This window comes from Calypte anna, chromosome 14, assembly GCF_003957555.1.
Source record: "Calypte anna isolate BGI_N300 chromosome 14, bCalAnn1_v1.p, whole genome shotgun sequence".
NCBI classification, from domain to species: domain Eukaryota; kingdom Metazoa; phylum Chordata; class Aves; order Apodiformes; family Trochilidae; genus Calypte; species Calypte anna.
In genome coordinates, this window is record NC_044260.1 from 3,903,976 (window position 1) to 3,924,825 (window position 20,850).

At 42.2% G+C, this 20,850-nt stretch overlaps 1 protein-coding gene across 1 annotated transcript in view; it reads right to left on the bottom strand.

Annotated features, from left to right (window-relative positions):
* Positions 1 to 20,850, bottom strand: part of FOXK1 (forkhead box K1) — a 55,531-nt gene that overhangs the window by 21,527 nt on the left and 13,154 nt on the right. The window contains 1 exon segment of the mRNA XM_030459508.1: positions 7,900 to 8,097. Coding sequence (XP_030315368.1) covers positions 7,900 to 8,097 — 198 coding nt within the window.

A 20,850-nucleotide genomic window follows, 5' to 3' on the forward strand; every position in this document is an offset into this window, starting at 1 on the left:
TCAGCTTCTGAGGCCAATAATAATTCTAAGTATGATTTCTCCCCCCCCACCCCCTCCTTGTTTTTTTTCTTTTTCTAAAAACAAAGGATGCAACCCTTATCCTGCAGGGCTCCTGTGGTTTTCCTGAGAGCTCACAAAGCCTCTCCAACCTGAAGTGTTTAAGTTTTACAAAATCCAGCCTCTCCCAGTATAGTCACCGAGGAACATGATAATCCCCCCCTAAAAGTGCAGCTATCCCTTAGGGGAAGAAATTTCTGCAGTAGTAGAAAAATTTGCCAGGATGGAGCACTTCTGCCCAGGCAGATCTGCCTCTGTTCAACCTGGATCAGTGATCAAATCAAGAGAGAGGGGTACAGAAAAAAGCAACAGGAACTTTTAGCCACTCCATGCAAAGAGACAGGGTAACACATGCTGTGAAGTGTTCAAGCTTGCAGTCAATCATCAGAGAGCAGGGAAGGAAAAAAGAGCTGACTACTGGAAAAAACAAGGAGGCACAATCTGTTCACACCCCCCCCCCCTACCCGGCAAACATGGGACAAAAGGAGTGAAGAAACAGTTTTACTAAAAATACCCCTCTGAGGGTTAAGTTAAAATTAAACATTAGTGAAGTCAAAAGAAAACAAGCAAGCACAATGCACTGACATCAGTTTCCTGGAGTTCCTGGAATTCTCCTCGCCACCCAGAGCAGGGGCTGTTTGAAAGCACTCACACCTCTTTAAAAATATTATGGAACAAAGAGACTTTACCCTATAAACACCTGTTTGTGTTCTGATTACAATTGGTTGGGTATTATTGCATCAATACTTGGAGACAACTTGATCCATTGTGGAACTGTAACCTTTAGTGAGAAAAGCACAGACAGGTTTGCAGTTGCAGCCAGCTCTCGGGCATCTTAACTTGCTGTGATCCATGCTTACCAACCACGCAGGCAAGCTTAGTTTACCAGAAATCCAAGCAAATTTGGGTTAAGCTTGCCTGTTACAGAAGAGATCATTCTGGAGAGGAAGCAAGTGTTTTACACCACTGAAAGACACACAGCACAGAAGCAAATCAGCTGCAATTACCCACAGGCTTAATCCTGTGGCACTGTGGTTAATGCCAAGTCCCAGAGATCTTTGATGTCCACTGAGGATTCAGCATCTCAGCTTGAAACACTGACTGCAGGCAGCCATGGAGTTGCAGTTCCCCAAATATCATGCTGAGACACAGCTTTAGAGTCAGACTCCAACCACGTGCTGAATCACATTGGTCCTGGGAAGCATGTTTTCCATTTAATACTTAACCCTTCTTCAGCTGCAATGCCAGAGAGTTGTCTGCAAGTTGTCTGAAATACATTAACCCATATGAGAGGCTTTTTAAACACAGGGTTTAACTTCTGGCTAATTCAGAACATAACAGGTCTGGTAGCATCACGATTCACTTTCAACTCCAGCCAACAAGAATCTTAATAATTGCTAGGAAGTGCTGTGAACTTAAGGCTTTAAACACAAGCTTTTGGATGATATATACAACTTACTGGAATGTCCAAAACCAGTTTGCTTTAACTAAAGAATCAGAGTGCAAAAATAGGATATACCACTGTGTGCCTGGACACTGCATGGTGCTTATCTCATTTCAAAAAAAGAGAAGGATATAGCAGATCCAGAGAAGGTTCTGACAGGGTTAACTAGAGCTATGAAACTGACTCCATACAGAAAACAAATAGTTTAAAAGCAAAGATGAGGGGCAAAGTGACAGCCTACAAAAACAAAGCCAAAAGTTCAGCTCCTGGCCTCTTCCAACAGAAGAAATGGTGAACACAAAATGAAACTAAGCAGCATGTCCAAACCAAGATAAAAGTGCTTCTGTTTGTAGTTACACTGTGGGATGACATGCTGTAAGACAGGTCTGTGTGAATGCAAAAGACCATTAGGCAAGTTCTTAGGGAAAGGAATAAGACAGAAAATCTGCCAGGGGCTTTCCTAGACAGACAGTCTGTCCCTGCTTGAAGGCAGACCCTGGTCCAAGAAAATGGTGGAGGCAGACTGCATGAAACTCAGCAGAACTGTATTTTTTCTGTATTCTCACATTACTCCAAATATACGCATCTGAGGCAGAATATTGGGCTACAGGGATCTGTTGCCTGAGCACATATAAAAATCCTTATGTAAAATCTCCCGACTCTCTCAATAGTAGCCACATTTTACAGACTGGGAAGAAAAAAATAAAAATGAAGTGGTTAAATTATATATTTATGGACAGATTTCAAGTCCAGGAACAGAAACACTCCCAAACTCCAGTGCCAGTTTCCCCAGAAAGGATGGCAGTATGTGAAAGCAGGAAAGTTGCCCCATTATTTAACTTCATCCTCTTCTACTAGAAAGGTATCTGTAGGGATCAAGCTACAGAAGTTTAATTTAAGCCAGGTATATGGGTAAATTATCTATACTCTCTGTGACAAAGAGGAATGATTACCTGGGATCCCACATAAAACTGTTCATTGACTTGGAATCTGCATTGCTGAAGAAGAAAAAACCAATCTCTTCAACTTTGTGGTTTAGGATATGCTGTGCACAGGGGCAGTGCCTTTAAAAATGCCCCTGTGCACACTTGTGAAGCAGGTGCAAGAAACACAGCAGTGATAAGAGTTACAACCTTGGCAACACCACTGGTACACAGATTTGTGTCTGAAGAGGCCATTTTTCTTAAACCCCTATTGATTATAAAGGGAGAATCCCCATTTCCTAGAATCTTCCCCTGTCTCCCCCTCAAATGCAAGGTGTGCTGCCCTGCACACTGGACTGAGGTTACAGAAATGCCACTGACCACAGACTACCCCTATATTTCACTTCAACAGTTGGCAAAAAGGGGCACCAAAAGATATAGGGACGTTTTTCCATGCAATAAGCAAGAATCAGGTCAAAGTACAGCCCTTCATCTTGCGAAACCAGCATTTCCATATGCCAATCAGCAATAATGGGTGAGAATCCTTTGCAGCTCTCTCCTTCCCCAGCCTAGCCCTGAAATCCTAGCTCAAAGAAAGGCAAGTCCTTGCATGTTGTATGGTTCAGACAGGTTTCAGGAAAAAAAAAAAGCCAAAACAAACAAACAAACAATAATAATAAAAAAATCACAAGTGGTGAGTCTGCCAAACCAAGCTGGATTTTTGATGTGAAAGGAGAAATCTGAGAGCTACCCTGCCTGCTTAGCACTGAAGAAAACCAAAGCTGTTGAACAAGCCCCAGTGAAAGTTAAAACTCTGCAACAGCTGAAATTCTGTAACTTCTCTGTGCTCCAGTGGTTCCCCACTTTACAAGGAAGTGAGGTCACTCTCACAGTCGATTCAGTGAACATTTTACACTGATCAGGGGAAGAGGAAGTGCTCGTGTAGCTGGGGACATCTGCAACCTTTCCTCCAGCCGAAGGCTTGGCATATCTCCTCAAGCACAGGGTCCATTATCTGAAATAAACATGTGTAGGAACTCCCAAGCCTGGTATAGATCATTGCTTTTCTTACACAATGTATATGCATCCCACTAGCTGCCTTGTGGTTTGGAGGCAAGGGTGATTATTTTTAATCACCAGTCTGCCCAACTGTGGGAGTTACCTGAGCTGCAGATTCTGCCTGGATGCAGGAAGTAATGGATGGATAACCAAGACAATGCAAAAGAGCCTGCAAAAAAAACCCTGCCTTGGAGCTCTTCGCAAGCTTTTCAGTTCAATTGCTGCTAGAGCTATGGGAAGATGGAAAGCCTGAATGAAGCTGAGCAGGCAGTATTTATGCATCTTCTTTCCAGCATCCACTGAAGTCAGGGTTCATTCAGCTTCTCACTACAGGCCTTTGGAGGAAACATTCAAGTCCAGATTAAATCTCGTGTTCTGAATCAGTGTTGTATGGCTGTCCCAGAGCCTATTAAACAGCACTCCCTTTTTCCAAGCATGTTTTAATCAAAGCATAGCCAGCGTTTTGCACGTGTACTATAACATGGCTCTTCTGTCACGCTTTATGGAATAAAAGCTCAATACATAATTTATCTACTACACACTCTTGGAAAGTGGTAATTACACTATACATGCATAAAAATCAGACAATGAATTTAAATGACATGTTAAAGGCCACAAAGCAAGTTGGTGGCTAAGCCAAGATAATTGCAGTTCCTGGAGTGCAGGCCTCTGAGTAATTCACTATCAGGGCAGGCAGCATTTTACTGAACTAATTTTGTCTTGTGAAAATAAGGAAAGCACAAATAAGGTTTAAAAAAACCAACCCAACAAGACAACAAAAAACTTCTGAAACCATGGCAATTCATCTCAAATCTTCTGGTTTACTAATCAAGCTTATAAAACAAAAATAGAGAAAGATACCAGCTGATCTTCCATTATTCATACCTTTAATTTCATTGTAAATTAGGTATTGACCCTTCCAGCAACAGCTGATCATGAGCAGGCTCATTAAGGACTAATAAGTCTCTAAACCACAAATGGAGGTCCACATCCAAATGTCTGCCAGTTTAGCTGTTGGCAGAGAACCTCACCAGACACTTCTCAAGCAGTGGCTCTCACAGGGCTCTTAGGCTCTTCCTCCTACATACCAAAGAATTATTTTTTTTTCCAACTAGCAAAGACTGAGTATGTGAGCTACCTATCCATGCCCGTTCAGTGAAAAAACAAACAAGTACAAGACAAAGTGTTCAAGCCCAGTCATTTTGGTGCAGAGATAAGTCAGAAGTAGCAGCTGTATAATATGAATAACAATACTGACCTGTGTAGAGCAGCATATAGTATTTGTTTACTGTAGCTTTTTAAAAATACACAACAGTGAGATCATAATTGCTGCTTAGAATAGGGGGAAAATGTACAGAGAAATAATTTCATTTTCACAAATACTTAGAAAAAGCAAACCCCAACTTTGAAGGGCAGTGCTGGGGAGAGATGCTATTTGGAAAACTGAGTTAAATTACTACTATTAGGTATTAACATCAACTGAGAGATAAAAAAAATGAGTATAAACACTGTAAACCTGAACTCCAACTGAGCATGACTGAGACCAGGAATATGGCCCTACAACACACCTTATAAACACCAAAACAACCCAAAGCAAATCTCTGGCACTGAGATTACAAATATATGGAGTCACATTCAGCAATGTGTCAGTGACCTACAGCAAAAGTAGGATTTGTAGCATAGGAAGGAACTTCATGTCACCAGTAAGGGTGTTCTCCAAAGAAGGTCCTCCAAGTGCAAGCTAGAGAATCGTAAGGCCACGTACCTAAAGGCTTTAACTCCTTAAACTGTGAATCACTTCTAGCTCCCAGCAGGCAGAGCTGAATTTAACCAAACCACACACAGTTTCACACAGCTTTTCCAGTGTCTTCAATCTACTAAAAGATTTGGTGCTGCTCTGTCCCTCCTTATGTTGTGTAAAAAATACAAGCTGCTTCTACTGATTTCTTACAACCACACTGGCCTTTTCCTTTTCCAAACATCTACATCTGACTTTTTTTTAAAAAGGAATTTTAAACTCAAAGCAGGAAGAAATAAGCCATGCCTGAGTGTAAGCCTCACAGCAAGCTGCCAACCAACATTTTCCCTTAAAGATGTACAACCACATTAACAACATCTCCAAATGGCCCCTCCTGGAGATAAAACACCTAGCTAAGAAAACAAAGGACACACTTCTCCCTTGGAGTAAGTAGGAATCTTGCTTTGCAAGGCTGCTGAGGGTGGCAGGTTTGGTTTTATTTAACTCAAACTCCTTCCCTCTCCAGGCAGCGCACTCTGCAGAGGGAAAATAAATAGGATAAAACCCAGCAACTTGCAGGGAGGAACCTGCAGAGAAGCAAACTCCCATGTCAACAGGGAGGCAGAGCAGGGTTGGGGGGGTCAGAGGGCAGGGCTGGGTCTGGCTGTGAGAGTGCAGGTACAGCCCCTGCCCCAGCACCGGGGCGGAGGCAGGAAAAAAAATAAGAGGCCAAGAGGCACTTTCCAAAAAGGAAATTTCACCCTGCCCAGGATTTCTAAACTGCAATAATTTTCCATGGGCCAATCAGGGAGGAGCGAGGCAAACGCACCAAATTAGGAAAGTAAATACTGGAAGGGGGAGAGGGAGGAGGAGGAGAGCCCAGCTCAAGCAACCATCTCCCAAAGCAGTCCATGGAACAGGGGTGTGGGTCCCTTGCTGAGTCCCCCCCCCAGCCCAGCCCTTGGGAAGGGGCAGGGGACACTGTGCCAGCCTCAGCCACCAGGACTGCAGAGAGCTGCCCTGAAAGGCAGAATCCATAGCTCCATGCTCCCTGAAAACAATTCCCTTTTGCGGGCAGCAACACCCAAATCACTTCCCAACTGGTGGCCCACAGGGTGTGAGAGCTTCACGACCTTGCTGGGGGAGAGGGGAAGGTTGAAGGGGCTGAGCAGGGATGTTTACAAACGTGTCTGTCCCTCCTCTTGCAAGAGGAACTCGGAAACGAAAGGGGTTTGGCAAGTGAAACCTCAGATGTCTTTTGAGGTTTTCTGAAGAATTGGCTGGAGCAGCTTCTGCTCAAGACAAACGGATGCAATCATTAATCACCCTTGGTAAACACTCCGTTAGGGGCCGAGCACAATTCAACACTACTATTTCCACTTTCTCCATATGCAAAAGAAACATTCTCGGGGAGTCAAACAACAGTTGCAGGCATGTACCAGAGTCAAAAGCTACAGCTTTGTTAGTAACACAAACCACACAGTGCTGCTTTGCGCAAGATGACTGAATGGAAACTAACTACCATGTGTTGGCAAAGAAACCATCCCCCTCCCCTCCCAGCAACAAGCTTCATCTAAAAAGAGAAGGTTAAATATAAACTAAAAGCAGTGCCTCAACAGAGGGACTAAAACCACAGCTACCTCCAGCCCCCTCTTTCTAGAATATCTGCACTGCACATCTGGGTAGCTCTGTGAGGCCAGGGGAAAAACCCAAACAAGCAAACAACCCCAGATCTATGCAAAACCAAACTGGCTTCACTGTGGCACTTAAGTTGTTCTCAATTTGACTGTTCCTCACTGACTTAGTGCTAACTGTCAGATGACATTTGGCTATTACACATTTTTCAAACGTGCAGACAAAAAAAAAACCAACAACCTGAAGGCTATTAGAGTTACCAGGTACACTCTTGCCAATCTAAAGCCTGCATGTTTTAAAACTAACACATCATCCTACAACTTTAGTCTACTTTGCTTCATAAAATTTGTTCTACTTCAAATAGCAGCTTTAGTCTTGGAAGAGGTTACTGCAACTCTGTAACATCAACTCTGCTGAAAAAGAAAGAAAATATCCCAGACATTAACTTGGTGTTCAGGTTATTTCTATTGCACATTCAGAAATCAGGTAATTTGCAAAACAGGATACTTGCACAGATGTACATTCAGATGGCTACAGCCCCTCAGTACACGCTCAGCATCCTACCCCCACTTCCTTTTATTCCCAGGAAACCACATGCCAATGGCCACCCCTTGCCCCTAGCTTCAGATAACACCAGCACCACCCAGCAACAACAGAATACTATTGAGATAAAAATAAAATGGGCAGTCCTAACATAGAAAACATTTGCCTGCTTTCTTTTCTTCATGCATATAGGTAGCGCTTGATAAATATTTATAATTCCACTGCCAAAGATAGACTAGTAACTCTATAGGGTGAAAGAGACTCAAGTTTTTACCCCTCCCAGCCCTTTAGGCTTGTAAGAAAACAGTTGTGTGCCCTACTTCCAGTTGTTAAGATGCCCATAATTTCAAACTGCAAATATTTAACAAGTTTTTGTATCGTGGTTTGTTTTGTTTTTTTTTTCAAAGAGATATTTAATGCCCCAAATATACCAAAAAATACAGATAGGTGTAAGGGAATACCTTTTCCAGAGAGCACATTTTGGAGAATTAACAGCTTACCTGATAGTGCCTGTGGGGGACGGGAGGGGACTGACCACGGTCCGGAGATCCGGCTCCGGGATGTGGATCTTCAGAGGAGATATTTGAGGATAAAGTGGCCGGAGGGGAGGTGATGAGGCTTCCTCTTTTGCTTCTTCTTTATGGTATAAAGATGTGAACTGGATCTTTATAACTGTGCTAGGGAATCGGAAAGTACATCTGTAAGGGAAAGAAAGGGAGAAGTCAGTTTCATCCATGATACTGAACAGGTTTCAAGGGTTTCTGTGTGCACCTGGTGAATCATTGATTCACTGATTGTCCACCATCCACTACTGCATCTTTCTGCCCAGAGCTCTGGGAAAAATTACTGATCACTCAGAAATCTCTGTGTATGTATCCTGGTGTATCATGGATCATCTAGTGACTGCATGCAAGCTGAAGGTTTGAGTAAGCTAAGCTATTTCCCCAGGGCCTTGCATTTAATCAGTGACTGGGCAAGATGCAGAACTATAGTGACACACTCTCAAGTTCCTGCCATTTCAAAGAGCAGGATTTCTCTAATTAGCACCTTTCACAGAACTCAGGATAGTCCAAGTTACTAGAAAGTATCAAACCACCAGCAACATTGAATAGAAAAGCCATAAAGTCCAGACATGGCATCAAACAGCCTCCAGGTAAAACTAGACAGCAATATTTAAAGACAGATCTCAACATACTGTGTAACTAATACCCATTTATATCTCTGCACACGATGCTAAAGGATCATTTAGCAGGCTTCAGATGAAAATAGATTCATTTAGATGTGCCTCCCTTTAGACAGAAAGGGTTATAGCTAACAGGGTCAGAAAAGGGCCCCTCCAAGCCTACAGGGTCTCATTTCTTCTCTAAATAACACTTCTTTCCAATTGTTATTTAAGGGAAAAAAAATAATCACACATCTAGGAGCATAGCCTTCAGGAGATTCTGGGAAATTCAGAAGGAAATAAGCACTGACATTTTCCATATTTGAACAGAAAGCTTTCTAATTTATAGTGTCTAGAGCAGGCACAGGGTACAAGAGCAAGTGTTCTGCAATCCTTCTCATTGCACTTTAATTAGACAATAACGTGCAATCAATACAGGCTTTCCAGGGATCACTTCACTGATACTAAGGTTAAAGATGCAGGAAATAAAAACCAGGTTTCACTGTGGGAAAGGCAGGCAGAACACAGCAATTGTGCTGGCTTCCAGCATCTTGCCTGCAGAAGGAAATCAAGAGCTCTGGCAGTGTTGCTCCAGCACTGTAAGTGCTGGTGGAGGCTGAACATAATTCTTTTAACCAGTGCATTACTGAATCCTGTCAGGTAACACAACGAGGTGTCAGGCAAATAAATCTGTATTTGTGACTACTTTATCTTCGTGCTGCAACCAACAGAAGTGCAGAGACACATGCTATTACAGCTCTAAAAACATACTCTCTTGCTCTTGGTTCTTCTGCAAGAGCTCGGTCTGCTGTGAGGTAATGTTCAGAAACCTGCTGTTCAGAGTGCAAAATTATCATTCAGGCGTGGGAAGCTCATTCCCATCTCCCACCTCATCTCCCAGATGAGCTGGCTCAGCATTCAGCAGCTTGGACTCACAACGGCTCTGCTACATCCAGCAGAAGTTTGCATTGCATTCAGTTGACTTCAGAGGTCCTGCCACCTGCACTCATTAAGGCATTAAATAAGAACATCATTGCTGGCAATGCAGCCTCCTCGTGTTTATCTAACCCTTCTGAGCAGGGTTCTCTGCAGAGCCAATACAAATGGACAATTCAAACCAGCAGTGTCCTTGTCTGCCAGCAGCAGGCACACAGCTTACTGAGAGGGACCTGAAACAAGGCTGCTGAGCTACTGATCTGGATTGTAAGCTGGATTGCACTGCTACATGGATATGCTTATAGCAGAAGCTAAGAATACATAAATTTGCAATGAGCATCACATGGACTAAGGCTCAACACCAATACAAGCAAAGCTTCATCATTTCTTCAGTCCTTACAGGGGAAAAGCAGTGCTTCCTTTCACTGAGTGATTGAATTCTCTGCTGTAATGCCAGATGCCCAGGAATAGTTGAACATCTGAGTCAGAGACAAATCAGTCCTTGTTTAACAGTGTTCAGTGCAATCCCAACCTGCTGCTGATCTCAACAGGTCTGAGAGCAGAGCCCAAGGGCAGTTCTGCAGCACTGTTGAGGCCAGAAGATCCCCAGCACAGCTTCCTATCAGCACAGAGCTCTATCCAGCTGCCACTTCTGTCTTTCTTATATCTTTCTTTTCATAAGGACCCAGGAACTCAAGAGCCCCATCTTCTAAACATTACTGCTTCCAGGGGATGATGCAACCATCTCCTCAACTCTATACTTAGCAATGCTGTAACAACATTAGAGAGGTTGATAGCTGCACCCAAAACACTGAGGCAGCCCCATCAGCCAGCAAGTATGGGCAATCTTAACAAAAGCCAACTGGTAGCTTTTCCAAAATCATGAGTCAACCTGAAATACAAGGTTTAAAGTAACCCAGTAAATGTGCACTGAAAATGCCCACCTAACCCTGCTTTTCTTTCAGAGCCTCCCCAAAGTGACCCCATCCAGCATCTGACTTACCCACAGCCTCAGACTGGAACCAGAGCCTTGGCTGACTACACCAGCAAAGAGTTTTGTTTTGTGATTTCATTTTTAGAAAGACAGGCTTCCCAATCCACTGAAGCAGAAGCCAGGACATAGAAAAAGTTTTCACACATCCTGCTAACTAGCAAGGACATGGCTGTTTTGTAAGGAACCAGTCCCAGAAACAAGGGTGCTGAGCTTTAGAAAGCTTCCCCAGCCTGGTCTGTGCTGGCTTCCAATATTGACACTGCCTGCAAAGCCAAGGAAGGGGGGAACTTATCCAAAGAGCCTGTATGCTTTTAAACTGCTGTAAAAACCTGGGACCCAAGGAATGGAAATGCAATGCAAAATATGGTGTAAATTCCTGCTGAACTGCCCCCCCACCCTCAGGGGTGAGAAGGTGTCTGGGATAAATGTTACTGCTCCTGTCTCCATCACAACCACCACAAAATGCAAACAGCAACAGCACAGCCCAAGACACAGCTTCAAACCAGCACAGGGGCTAACAGTGGGTAACTGTGGCAATGAGAAATCAGAAAAGCATGATTGCTGAATCACCTTGTCACAGGAAGCTCACTTTTCATTACACTTTTCATTAAAACGCAGTTTTAATGAGCTTTTCTAATTCCCTTCATTAACCTCTTTCCAGCCCAAAGAGGATAAACTCAAATTATATCAGTCCTATTTAGGAGTGGGGCATGTTAGCACATGATTTAAACCTATGAGAATTAGAATTCTCCAGAAGATAAGCAGGACAAGACAGACAGCCCAAGCAAAACCAAGTATGCATTCCTCCAGATTACTGTATATATATTTCAAGTTATTTAAACTGAGTTATTCCATTTGATCCATGCTGCATGATTCCTATCAAAGATGCATGGCAATGCTGAACATTTCCATCATGAGCAAAAGATGACTCTGAAAGCACAAATTAGACTCAACAAAAAGCATGATGAAATTAATTGGCATTTCCAAAGGTGCCCAGGAGACAAGTCTTTCAAAAGCACCTCTGAAATGTCCAACTGATTAGAGGACTAAATTGGTCTGCAAAACCTCCTGGCCCTGGAACAGGCAAGAACCAACCTGCTTCAGTTCCAGAAGTGCCACATTTGACTTGATGATCTGCTATGGGCAGGCCTGCAATGCCATAAAACCGTATGTATTGTGCTCATATAGAGCAACAGTACCTTGCATACATCAATTCTTCCTGGGAAAGGATTTCCATTTCTCTAGGATGCTTTGCAGGGCAGTGAGAATAGAAAGTTTGAAAGTTTTTCTTTTTTTTTTTTTAGTTTGTGTTAATACTCAAATCACACAAACACACAACCCAATTCTTGCCTTATTAGATTACAGGCAGCAGAAAGTCAAAGAAAATGGATTGCTGGCTCCCTGCTGCATTCTTGAGCTCACGGACTCCATAGCAGTGGCTGAATGTATGCTATATATACATTGGAGACCAAGGGGAGGAGGAGGGCACATGCCACACATGGTTACTGTGATATAAATGATGTATCTTGCTTAAAATAAAAAAAATTCTAGCAACATTTTTCCCCAAAGTGTCCTGTGATGAGCTTCCTTGCACTGGCAAAGCAGCACCAGTGCCATGAGACATCCTTCATATGGTGAACCAGGGACAGTGACCACAAGCATTTGAAAATAAATTGCTGGGAAACACTGGACTTTACATAAAGAGTCACTCCTACAGCAGACTTCAGGAAAAATAGTTAGGTAAAAACGAACAACAAAATGACTATAGAAAGCAGACATATTCTCCCCCTCCTCAAAGCACCTTTTGCTCACAGATGCAAAGGGAAAAGAGATGGATTTGCCAAAACACAGCACCAGGTTCAACAGAAGCTACTACAGTCACTGATCTCTTTGTTAGAGCACTCTGAGTGCTCTTCAACAACAAATTACTTCTAAGATCTGCTGCACAAGAGCAAGAAAAGGCTATTTAAAGATTTTAAAAGGAGACAGGAAACTGCTGGATTCATGTTTTCACATTTACACTGTGAGAGAGCCCAGTGACAAAATGGAGAGGACAAATCATGAAAAAGCCAAGGTGAAGCATATATATAAAATATATAAAAGAACGTTTATATAAACCCTGGAATATTTATATACAGGATTATATATATAAACATTATATATAATCTATGTTATGCTATATATAAACATCATTCCAATGTATTATGCAAAAGGTAATAACCAGAAAAGGTGGAAGGTTGTTATACATGCACTGTCATCAGCAAGCTGGTACCCATCTTGCCATAATTTATGAAATCCTGTTATTCCTGTACTTTGGGGGTACAAATGCAGCAGCAGGTCAAGCCCTGTAGGAAGTGCTTTGTTTAAAAATAACACTTTTTTTGCTGTTTGAATCACAGGTTTCATTAAAAAAAACAAAACCAAACCACAGTTAAGCATGACTGTCCCTTTGCTGTAACTGCCAGTTGTTTTTAAACTTGCAAATACTGTTCCCACACCATTGACTCTTATATTTACATCCCCCCGCCCCCCCCCCCTCTGCATTTGTATCAGGAGTAGTTTGGGCAGCAGGAGCAGGGCAGGGATCAGCACTGGTGAGGCCACACCTGAAATCTTCGGGTCAGTTTTGGGCCCCTCACTACAAGAAGGAGATTGAGGGGTAAAAGCATGTCCAGAGAAGGGCAATGGAGCTGGGGAAAGGTCTGGAGCACAAGTCTGACCAGGAGCATCTGAGGGAGCTGGGGGTGTTTAGCCTGGAGAAAGAGGATGAGGAGAGACCTTTTGGTTCTCTAAAAATATCTGAAAGAAGGTTGGAAAGGGAGGGTCAGTTAAGTGATGAGAGGAAGTCAACTCAGACTGCACCAGCAGAGACTGGGTAGCAAGAAAAATTTCTTCACTAAAAGAACTGTGCCCTGTAACAAGCTGCCCAGGGACATGGTTAAATCACCATCCCTGGAGGTATCCAAAAGACAAATATGGTGCTTAGGGACATGGCTTAGTGGTGGATAGGATTAGGTTTGACTTTAGACTCAATGATCTTAAAGGTCTTTTCCAAGCAAACTGCTTCTGTGATGCCAGGGGACAGTAGCCCAGCTGCTAAGGATGAGGCAGTCAGCTCTACCATCAGTAAACACCTTGGATTCAGTAAATGTGGGCAGCCAGAACTTTTAACTACAGCAGCCTGTGTCATGATGAAACAGAATTATGTCATTACCAAATGCAGTTTGACTACAGATCCCCAAAAAAACCCTTGTAAAAGAGAAAGAAATCCCAAACAAGCCTCACACAGCAACTGTTTCTCTGTGCCCTGTACCTTCTTGGAAATCTATTTGTTTTGTGTCAATTGCATGTAGCTAACCTGAAGAATATGTTATTATTCCCATGCCCAGAGTTCCAAAAATACCTTGGGACTCTCAGCACAAGTGAGAATTGGCTGTCAGTCACTGGTGTCAGGCCATTACCATTACAAATTATTTCAAGGTACCTGACATGATTTCTCCAGAGGGAAAGGTGGATACTTCACACTGTTTCAGTCAGCCTGTAGGATAAATACCAACATTTCAGGCCACAATCAACGTGCAGGTCCTGTACATAGCAGATTTATAGAGAAATGCCTCGATTACTTCCTGTAACTCATTTTCTTCATCTTCTGTAATCAGCAAAGGGAAGAAGCAGACTCCTGCAACTCTGAAAATAGAGTTCCATTAAGTCAGAAATCCACTCCCTATTCCTGTGCTACTTTGAAGCAGTCTGAAAGGAGGTGCCTTAGACAACATGAAAGACTCACTGGGAAAGTTTAGGCACCCAGGCACCCAATATCAAACTAAATTTGCTTAGAAAAAGATAAAGAGTTTGCTTCACGTGACTGAACACGTCTGGGAGCCCTGAGGGGGTGCCCAGGGAGAGATAAGCAAACTCAGAGCAGAACAACCACCCCAGATTCATGTTTCTTCAGAAACAAGGCCGTGATAATTGCTCTGACCACTGCAAACCAGCTGAGCTGAGAACATTTCTTGACAAAGATTTGTTGCCTTGGAATGCTGCCCTCTGCCCAGGGAAAGCAACAGTCTTCAAAACTTGAGCTTTTCTACAGCAAACCTCACCCAGCACAAAATTCAACACTTCAACTGCAAAACATAAAATTTATAAGGGCTTCCCCTCATTCCAGCAACTGAAAGAACCAAATCAATTTCCTCCACCTTCACAAAAATAAGCCAGACCCTTACATTCCGATGGGAATAATCATCCCAAGGGTTGCGCTCAAAAGGATTCTTTTGCTGGAACTGCAGCTGCCTGAAGCAGCAAGGTGGGGAAAAACATGAGTAACCCACCTTTCAATCACAAGTGAATGAAAAGGAACATTAGTTTGAATGAATTACATAAAACTGTGCAACAAGCTCTGAAATCTGTCTGAGCTGTCACAGGAGATTATGTACTATTCACCCCTCCTTTATAATAAAATAATAATAAAATCATCCAACATTTCTTGTTCCACTCCCTACTCTAGAATTTCTCTTCCTCCTAAATAACACTTTGTAAGCAATACCAGTAAGAAACCAGTTGTATCATCCACTTGGCTAGTGCTATCAGCATTCCAAATGAAAAAGCTAATTCCACTAAGACTACAGAAAGACTTCTTGAAGGAAGACAAAACCATTTTCTTCTGTGAAATCTAAATACACATTACAAACCAAGCATGTACCTATCACCATGGCAATTTTAAGAGTCATTACAGTTCTTTTCTTTACACATCTCTTTAGGCTGGGGGACACAGGCAGCATTAACTGCCAGGTTTTTAGGAGTGCTGGTTTATTTTGGAGGTTGCTGCAGTCAAAGTGTAATGAGTCTGCAGCATTTGCTATTTCCATTTCAATTGCTCTACTGAGCTGCTCAGATTTGACACAGAAATCTCACTGAAGGCCTACCCATAAAGTCCTTTATCAACCACACAGAGAAATAATCTGGAACGTGATAAACCATTTGTTGCATTCATGAAGAGATAAGCAAAGAGCCTGCAAGTAAATGGTGAAGCCCAGATTGTTCTTCCTGTAATGAATCAGCTCAATCTGAAGGCAAGGCAAGACAAGCACGTTGCCAGACAGCAGCAGGACAAAGAAAGAAGCTCCAGAGCTCCCTCCAAAACCACCTCTGATATTATCCACTGGTGTTTAATTAAAGGAAAAGCTATAAAAGTCGCCATTAGTGTTTTTAACATAATTGGAGGTAAAGTAGATTTAGAGAGCACTGAGATTACCTCCAAAGAAAGGAGCCCAGAGATTTCTGGCACTGCTGAAAAGAGAGAGAAACCCATTGAAATGTTTGGTCAGAATTACTCTGTATGTCACAACCTGGGTTTTTATGACAGGGACTGGTTTCTAACCTCACAGTTACCCCTAAGCTCACAAATCACTTGCCTTGCATGTTTTTAACACAGTCACTTTATTTAATATATACTGTGGTGCTTAACATTTCAGACACATGGAGAAGTACAGACACCAGCTGAGACTCAACTAAAATTGTCTGTGTGCATATGTGAGTGAGCTTGGGTTGAAATAATTAGTTAAATTCAGCAGAGAGTGGTCTTCTACTTCACAAATTTTCATTTTCTTCTGTTGCCCTGTTACACCAGAGGCACCAGTAGCTCAGTTTCAGTGTTCTGAGGATCCTGGTATTAACCCCTTCTTAGGTATTACTCCTCTTCTAAGGTAAACCTGGTTTCCCCCAAGGCAAACTCACACTGAAGTAACTGAGAATTCTTCAGGACTGACTAGCCTGTAATTCCAGATCATTGCCAGGATTTTCTGTCCTTCCCCTCAACTCCAGAGTTCACTGGAAATCCTCTTTCCATGGTCACCTTGGACTCTCTGGGATACAGAACTGGCCAACTGGGTAAAATTCTGCAGCTCATGTGGATGGCCCACTGGTTTCCTCTGCCTTAAAAATAATTTTCTCCCCCAAGAGATCTCAATTATGCCACTCCATCTCATGCAGATTTATTTTAACACAATCTAAATCTCCTTTATCCCTGCTACCATCCCATCCCCTCAGCCATTTCCTCTCTGTCACCCTCCTGCCAATGGTTCCATCCAAACCACAGCACAGCAAATCAAACCAGGTAACTGGTAAATTCCTTTTTATTTTTGTTGGGCCTGAGCTGTGAGGCAGATCAGATCCCTTATCTTGCCTTCCACATGGAAACACAAGCACCAACACTGACCCAGAGGAGGTGGAGGGGACAAATATCAAGGGGAGGAAGGAAATGAGGAGATACCAGCAAGAAAAATGTTGCAGATTTGTAACATTTTAGAAAAACAAACTGAGATTTAAGCATCACATGATCCAAATACTGCCTTAGCCTTTCAGAAAATCAAACACAAGGAATTATTTTTAAGAAAAGCTCTGTTCTTTATCAGGCAAATCACATCTGCCACCACAACGATTCTCTGAGGCTGAAAGTTTTCAAGAGGTCAGAAACAATAAACAGATTTTTAAAATTATTTTATCTTTTTGATTCAGCTTAGTTATTTCAAACCCAGAATCACTCAGCTGTGCACTAAAAAATGTTGGTTTGGGTTTTTTTTTTTTTGCATTCCAGCAAGTGCTTCCCCTGGGAAATTCTGCCACAGCAACCTGCAGGTCAGGTCTGGAGGAACAGAAGTTGGTTTGTGGTCAGCTCAGGCAGGACAGGCAGGCTATGGATGCTGCAGAAGAAGGGGGTTTTAACACCTCCACACTTCTGAAGTTTATTTGCTGATTGTCCTTTAAGAAAAACAAGAGCATAAGATGGCTCAACAAGGAATAATGCAGCAGAAAAAGTTGAAATTGCCATTTTTCTTTGTCACAGACAAGACCTTTTCCTTATGCTGCTTGCTATTCTCTAGCTGGAACTGTACATATATAAAGGACTTTTTCCCTTAATGAGAAGGCACCACAGGTGACACTGGAATTTGCCTAACACTGCAGATTACTGTGTTTAAAATGAGCTTTCCAGCACAGTCAGACAAGGTTTCAGATGGGCAAAGAGTGTGTGCAGGCAAGTGTAGCTATTTACAATCCTACCAGCAGCATCAGGCAAAACCACAACTTATGAATAGCTATGGCTCTTAAAAGCACCAAGAAAATTATCTGTAATGAACATTTCCATTGAGTTCAGTTGCACAGGACTTCCCTTGATGCCATTTCATCGAGGCTGAAACACAATGAGAAAGCCTTCCACACACAGGCAGGTTTTCAAACAGATATTTTAGCAAACTCCTTTGAAGACAGCAATGTTCCCAGGAAAGCTTGGGCAAACTCTGGGATTCCTCTCCCTGCCAATATCATGCACACAGAGACACACACAGAAATTGTGGGCTGTTTTTTTGTTTTGTTTTTTTCTTTCCTTCAATCTCTGCAGATATCCCACCTCCAGAGCTGATGAACATCAAGGTCTGAGCCACTGCCCATCCTGGGAAAAGGCAGAGAGGGAAAGTGAGCCAAGCAGGTGGTGGAGGGGGAAGAGGGTAAACAGCCTCAGGGTGATCAGGGAGGCTAAAAAAGAAGAGATAGACCAGAAGCCCAACCCAAAGAACAGAAAAATGCTGGTTTAGTTCATCTGTATCTTCCTTACAAATGCACAGGAGAAAATCAGCACTCTTTTGTAGTTGTTTTGAGGTTCCAAGAACTACATGTTAAAAGCAAAACCTTCAGGGGAGTTTGCACTATGATACCACGCTGTGAAACTTCAAGCATCTTATTCTACAGCAGCTTCCCTACCATTTCTTTTCCTTTTAATTGCTGTCACAGAGCAAACAAACTGAGCAGCATCACTGACAGAAACAGTTATTTTTTTTCATTCAGGTGAGAACGTCTGAGGCTGTTTGCCACTGGAGAATTAATAGTGAACAATCAAGAGCTGCATTTTTATATCCTTTATATCTCCTCAACAAAGCTGTGATTCTACTCTTTGAAAATTATTTGAGACATCAAGCACAGCTTCACTTGGAGATTCTCCCCTTTGAGGGAGTAAAGCTTTACTCCTTTCAGGAATAAAGCACAGAGCAGGAAAGGGGAAAAAAACCCAAAACATGTAAGACACTGCAGTTGTTGGTTTTTTGGTGTAGTGAAATAGCACAATAACATCAGGGAATAAATTAATAGAGTATCAAAACAGCATCTCATAGAAGAACAGGGATGGATATCACCAACTGCTGAGAAGGGTGTTTCACTCAGCTAACAGAGAGTCAGCAAGAATGGCAGGAGGTTCCCTCCAAAATCATCACAGTGCTGGGAAATTCGCATTATGGACACATCTTCTCCAGATTCTACTATTCCCAGCTTTGATGTGTCTTCCAGTATTCCTGCTCAGTACCATGCAAAAAACCAACCTGCCAGAAGCTGTTCCAGTTTCCTTCAGAAAGCTATCAGGCCAGGGATGTGCAATTTTACAAGTGACTTTTCTGAAACTTTTCAAGCAGAAACCACTGTTACCCAGCTAGTAGTAGTGTCTTTTCATTCACTTTAAGGCCTGCAAAAAAGCTGGAGGATATTCTTGAAATATCATCATTGCCATCACCTGTTTACAAACTCTGATCACTGGTCAATCCACACCTGATTAGGGATTAATTCACTTATCCATTTAAAATACAGAAAATCTCAACTACAAACACTTAAAATGAATTCTGCAAACTCCTGAGTGTTATTTACAGATGGATTATAAATATGTTAAATAATCTCAGAAACCAAGCCTTGGTATAATCAAAAGAATATTACTAACAAGCTTTTCTCTGAAGCCCACCTTTCCCATATGGATGCCAAGACACCATGGTTGTTACTTGGTACCCATCTGCCAGGCCCAGAGAAACAAAGAGGTGGTGCTATAATTGTACCTCACTCAGTTTCACATTTCAAAACACTGGAGTCAGCTTCAAAATATGCCATTCACTCCAAACCAGGAGTGCTGGGCACAGGGCTTGCTATCAGAAGGCAAATTCCTCTTCCTCTCCTGAGTGCTCCTATTTCTTTAAAGACAAGCAAGCTGCAGGTCAGCAGCATGAAGAGCAAATGGAGTGCAGACAGTCTGAAGCATTGCAAGAGCTATCTCAAATCTCCCAGTGTGCTAAACAAATGAGCTTTAGAAGGTCTGACCTCCACCCAACTAAAAGCAGATGTGATTTTACATCAGTACAAATTAATCTGCAGCCTCAACAGAGACACCTGTCTTTTAATCAATACTGGTTAGGCTTTTTCTTTGTGCTTTTTTTTTTCCTCATTATTGAAGTCTCCTGAAGGTAAATTCCAGCCCCATTTCTACCACACACAGAATTTGCTCCCTTCCCCTGTGTAGTCCCTGCTCTAACCAACTTCATATCTCTGAGCAAATTAAGATACAGTGAACTCTTTTCTATGTGTTAAATGGCAAGCCACATCTTAAACCAACACCACTGCCAGTCAATTAAAGTCTTTCTCATTTATTACATCTCTCAGTATAGTCACAGAGGAGTAAAACTTTGCAGCCACATTTCCAAGGATGTCAACATTTAGCTGCCTGCTGAGAACACTTAGTAAGCTGTCTTTAAAGTCTAAATTTAATCCTAAAGCTGCTGTTTACTTTGAAGTCTGGGAACAGGGAGGCGTTTTAAGTGTTACAATGAGTGGCCTGACACCAAAAACTTGATATGAAAGTTTGCCACCAAAGAAGTGGGCTGGCACAAAGAGCAAATGATGCTTTTATTTAAATGAGGTTGGCTGCCAGCACCAGAGAGTTTCACAATCAGCACTGCAGATGCCTGATATCATCTGTAACACACAGCAAGCCTATTATGTTATTTTGTTGTGTGTGTGCTTGTATACATAAAAATAAGATAGTTAAGAGACCATATAACACTCAACAGCCTGTGCACCACTGCTGCTCTAATCAGGTATTGCAGCCTGCAGAGGTCTAGATCCTATCTGAACCATTTCTTCCCCAGCCAATAAATGGGTGATCTTCAGAGCAAATGGAAATTACAGGCTACATATGAGGTCTGTGTGTATCTCACTTTTTGATAAAAGTCCTAAAATGGCAAAAATCCCTTCCCATGGCAGCCTGATCAATCTTGAATTTTTTTTAAAGCATATTGTCAATATTGCCTTTTTTATCTACAGCCTGAACACTCTCAATAGCTGATTTTAAGCTGAACAAACATAACTGAGCATGCTACATAAAGACTTGCTCAGAAGCCAAATAGCTGTTTAACATCTTTGGTTTGCATGTAGCTAAGATGAGCCAGGAAACAAACTGTTCTAGCTTCAGAAAGGATGAGGATATTTTTTTTCCATCAACCTGCCCTCTTCCCAGCTCTGATGCTACTCTATTTTTTTATCAATTTATCTTCCTAA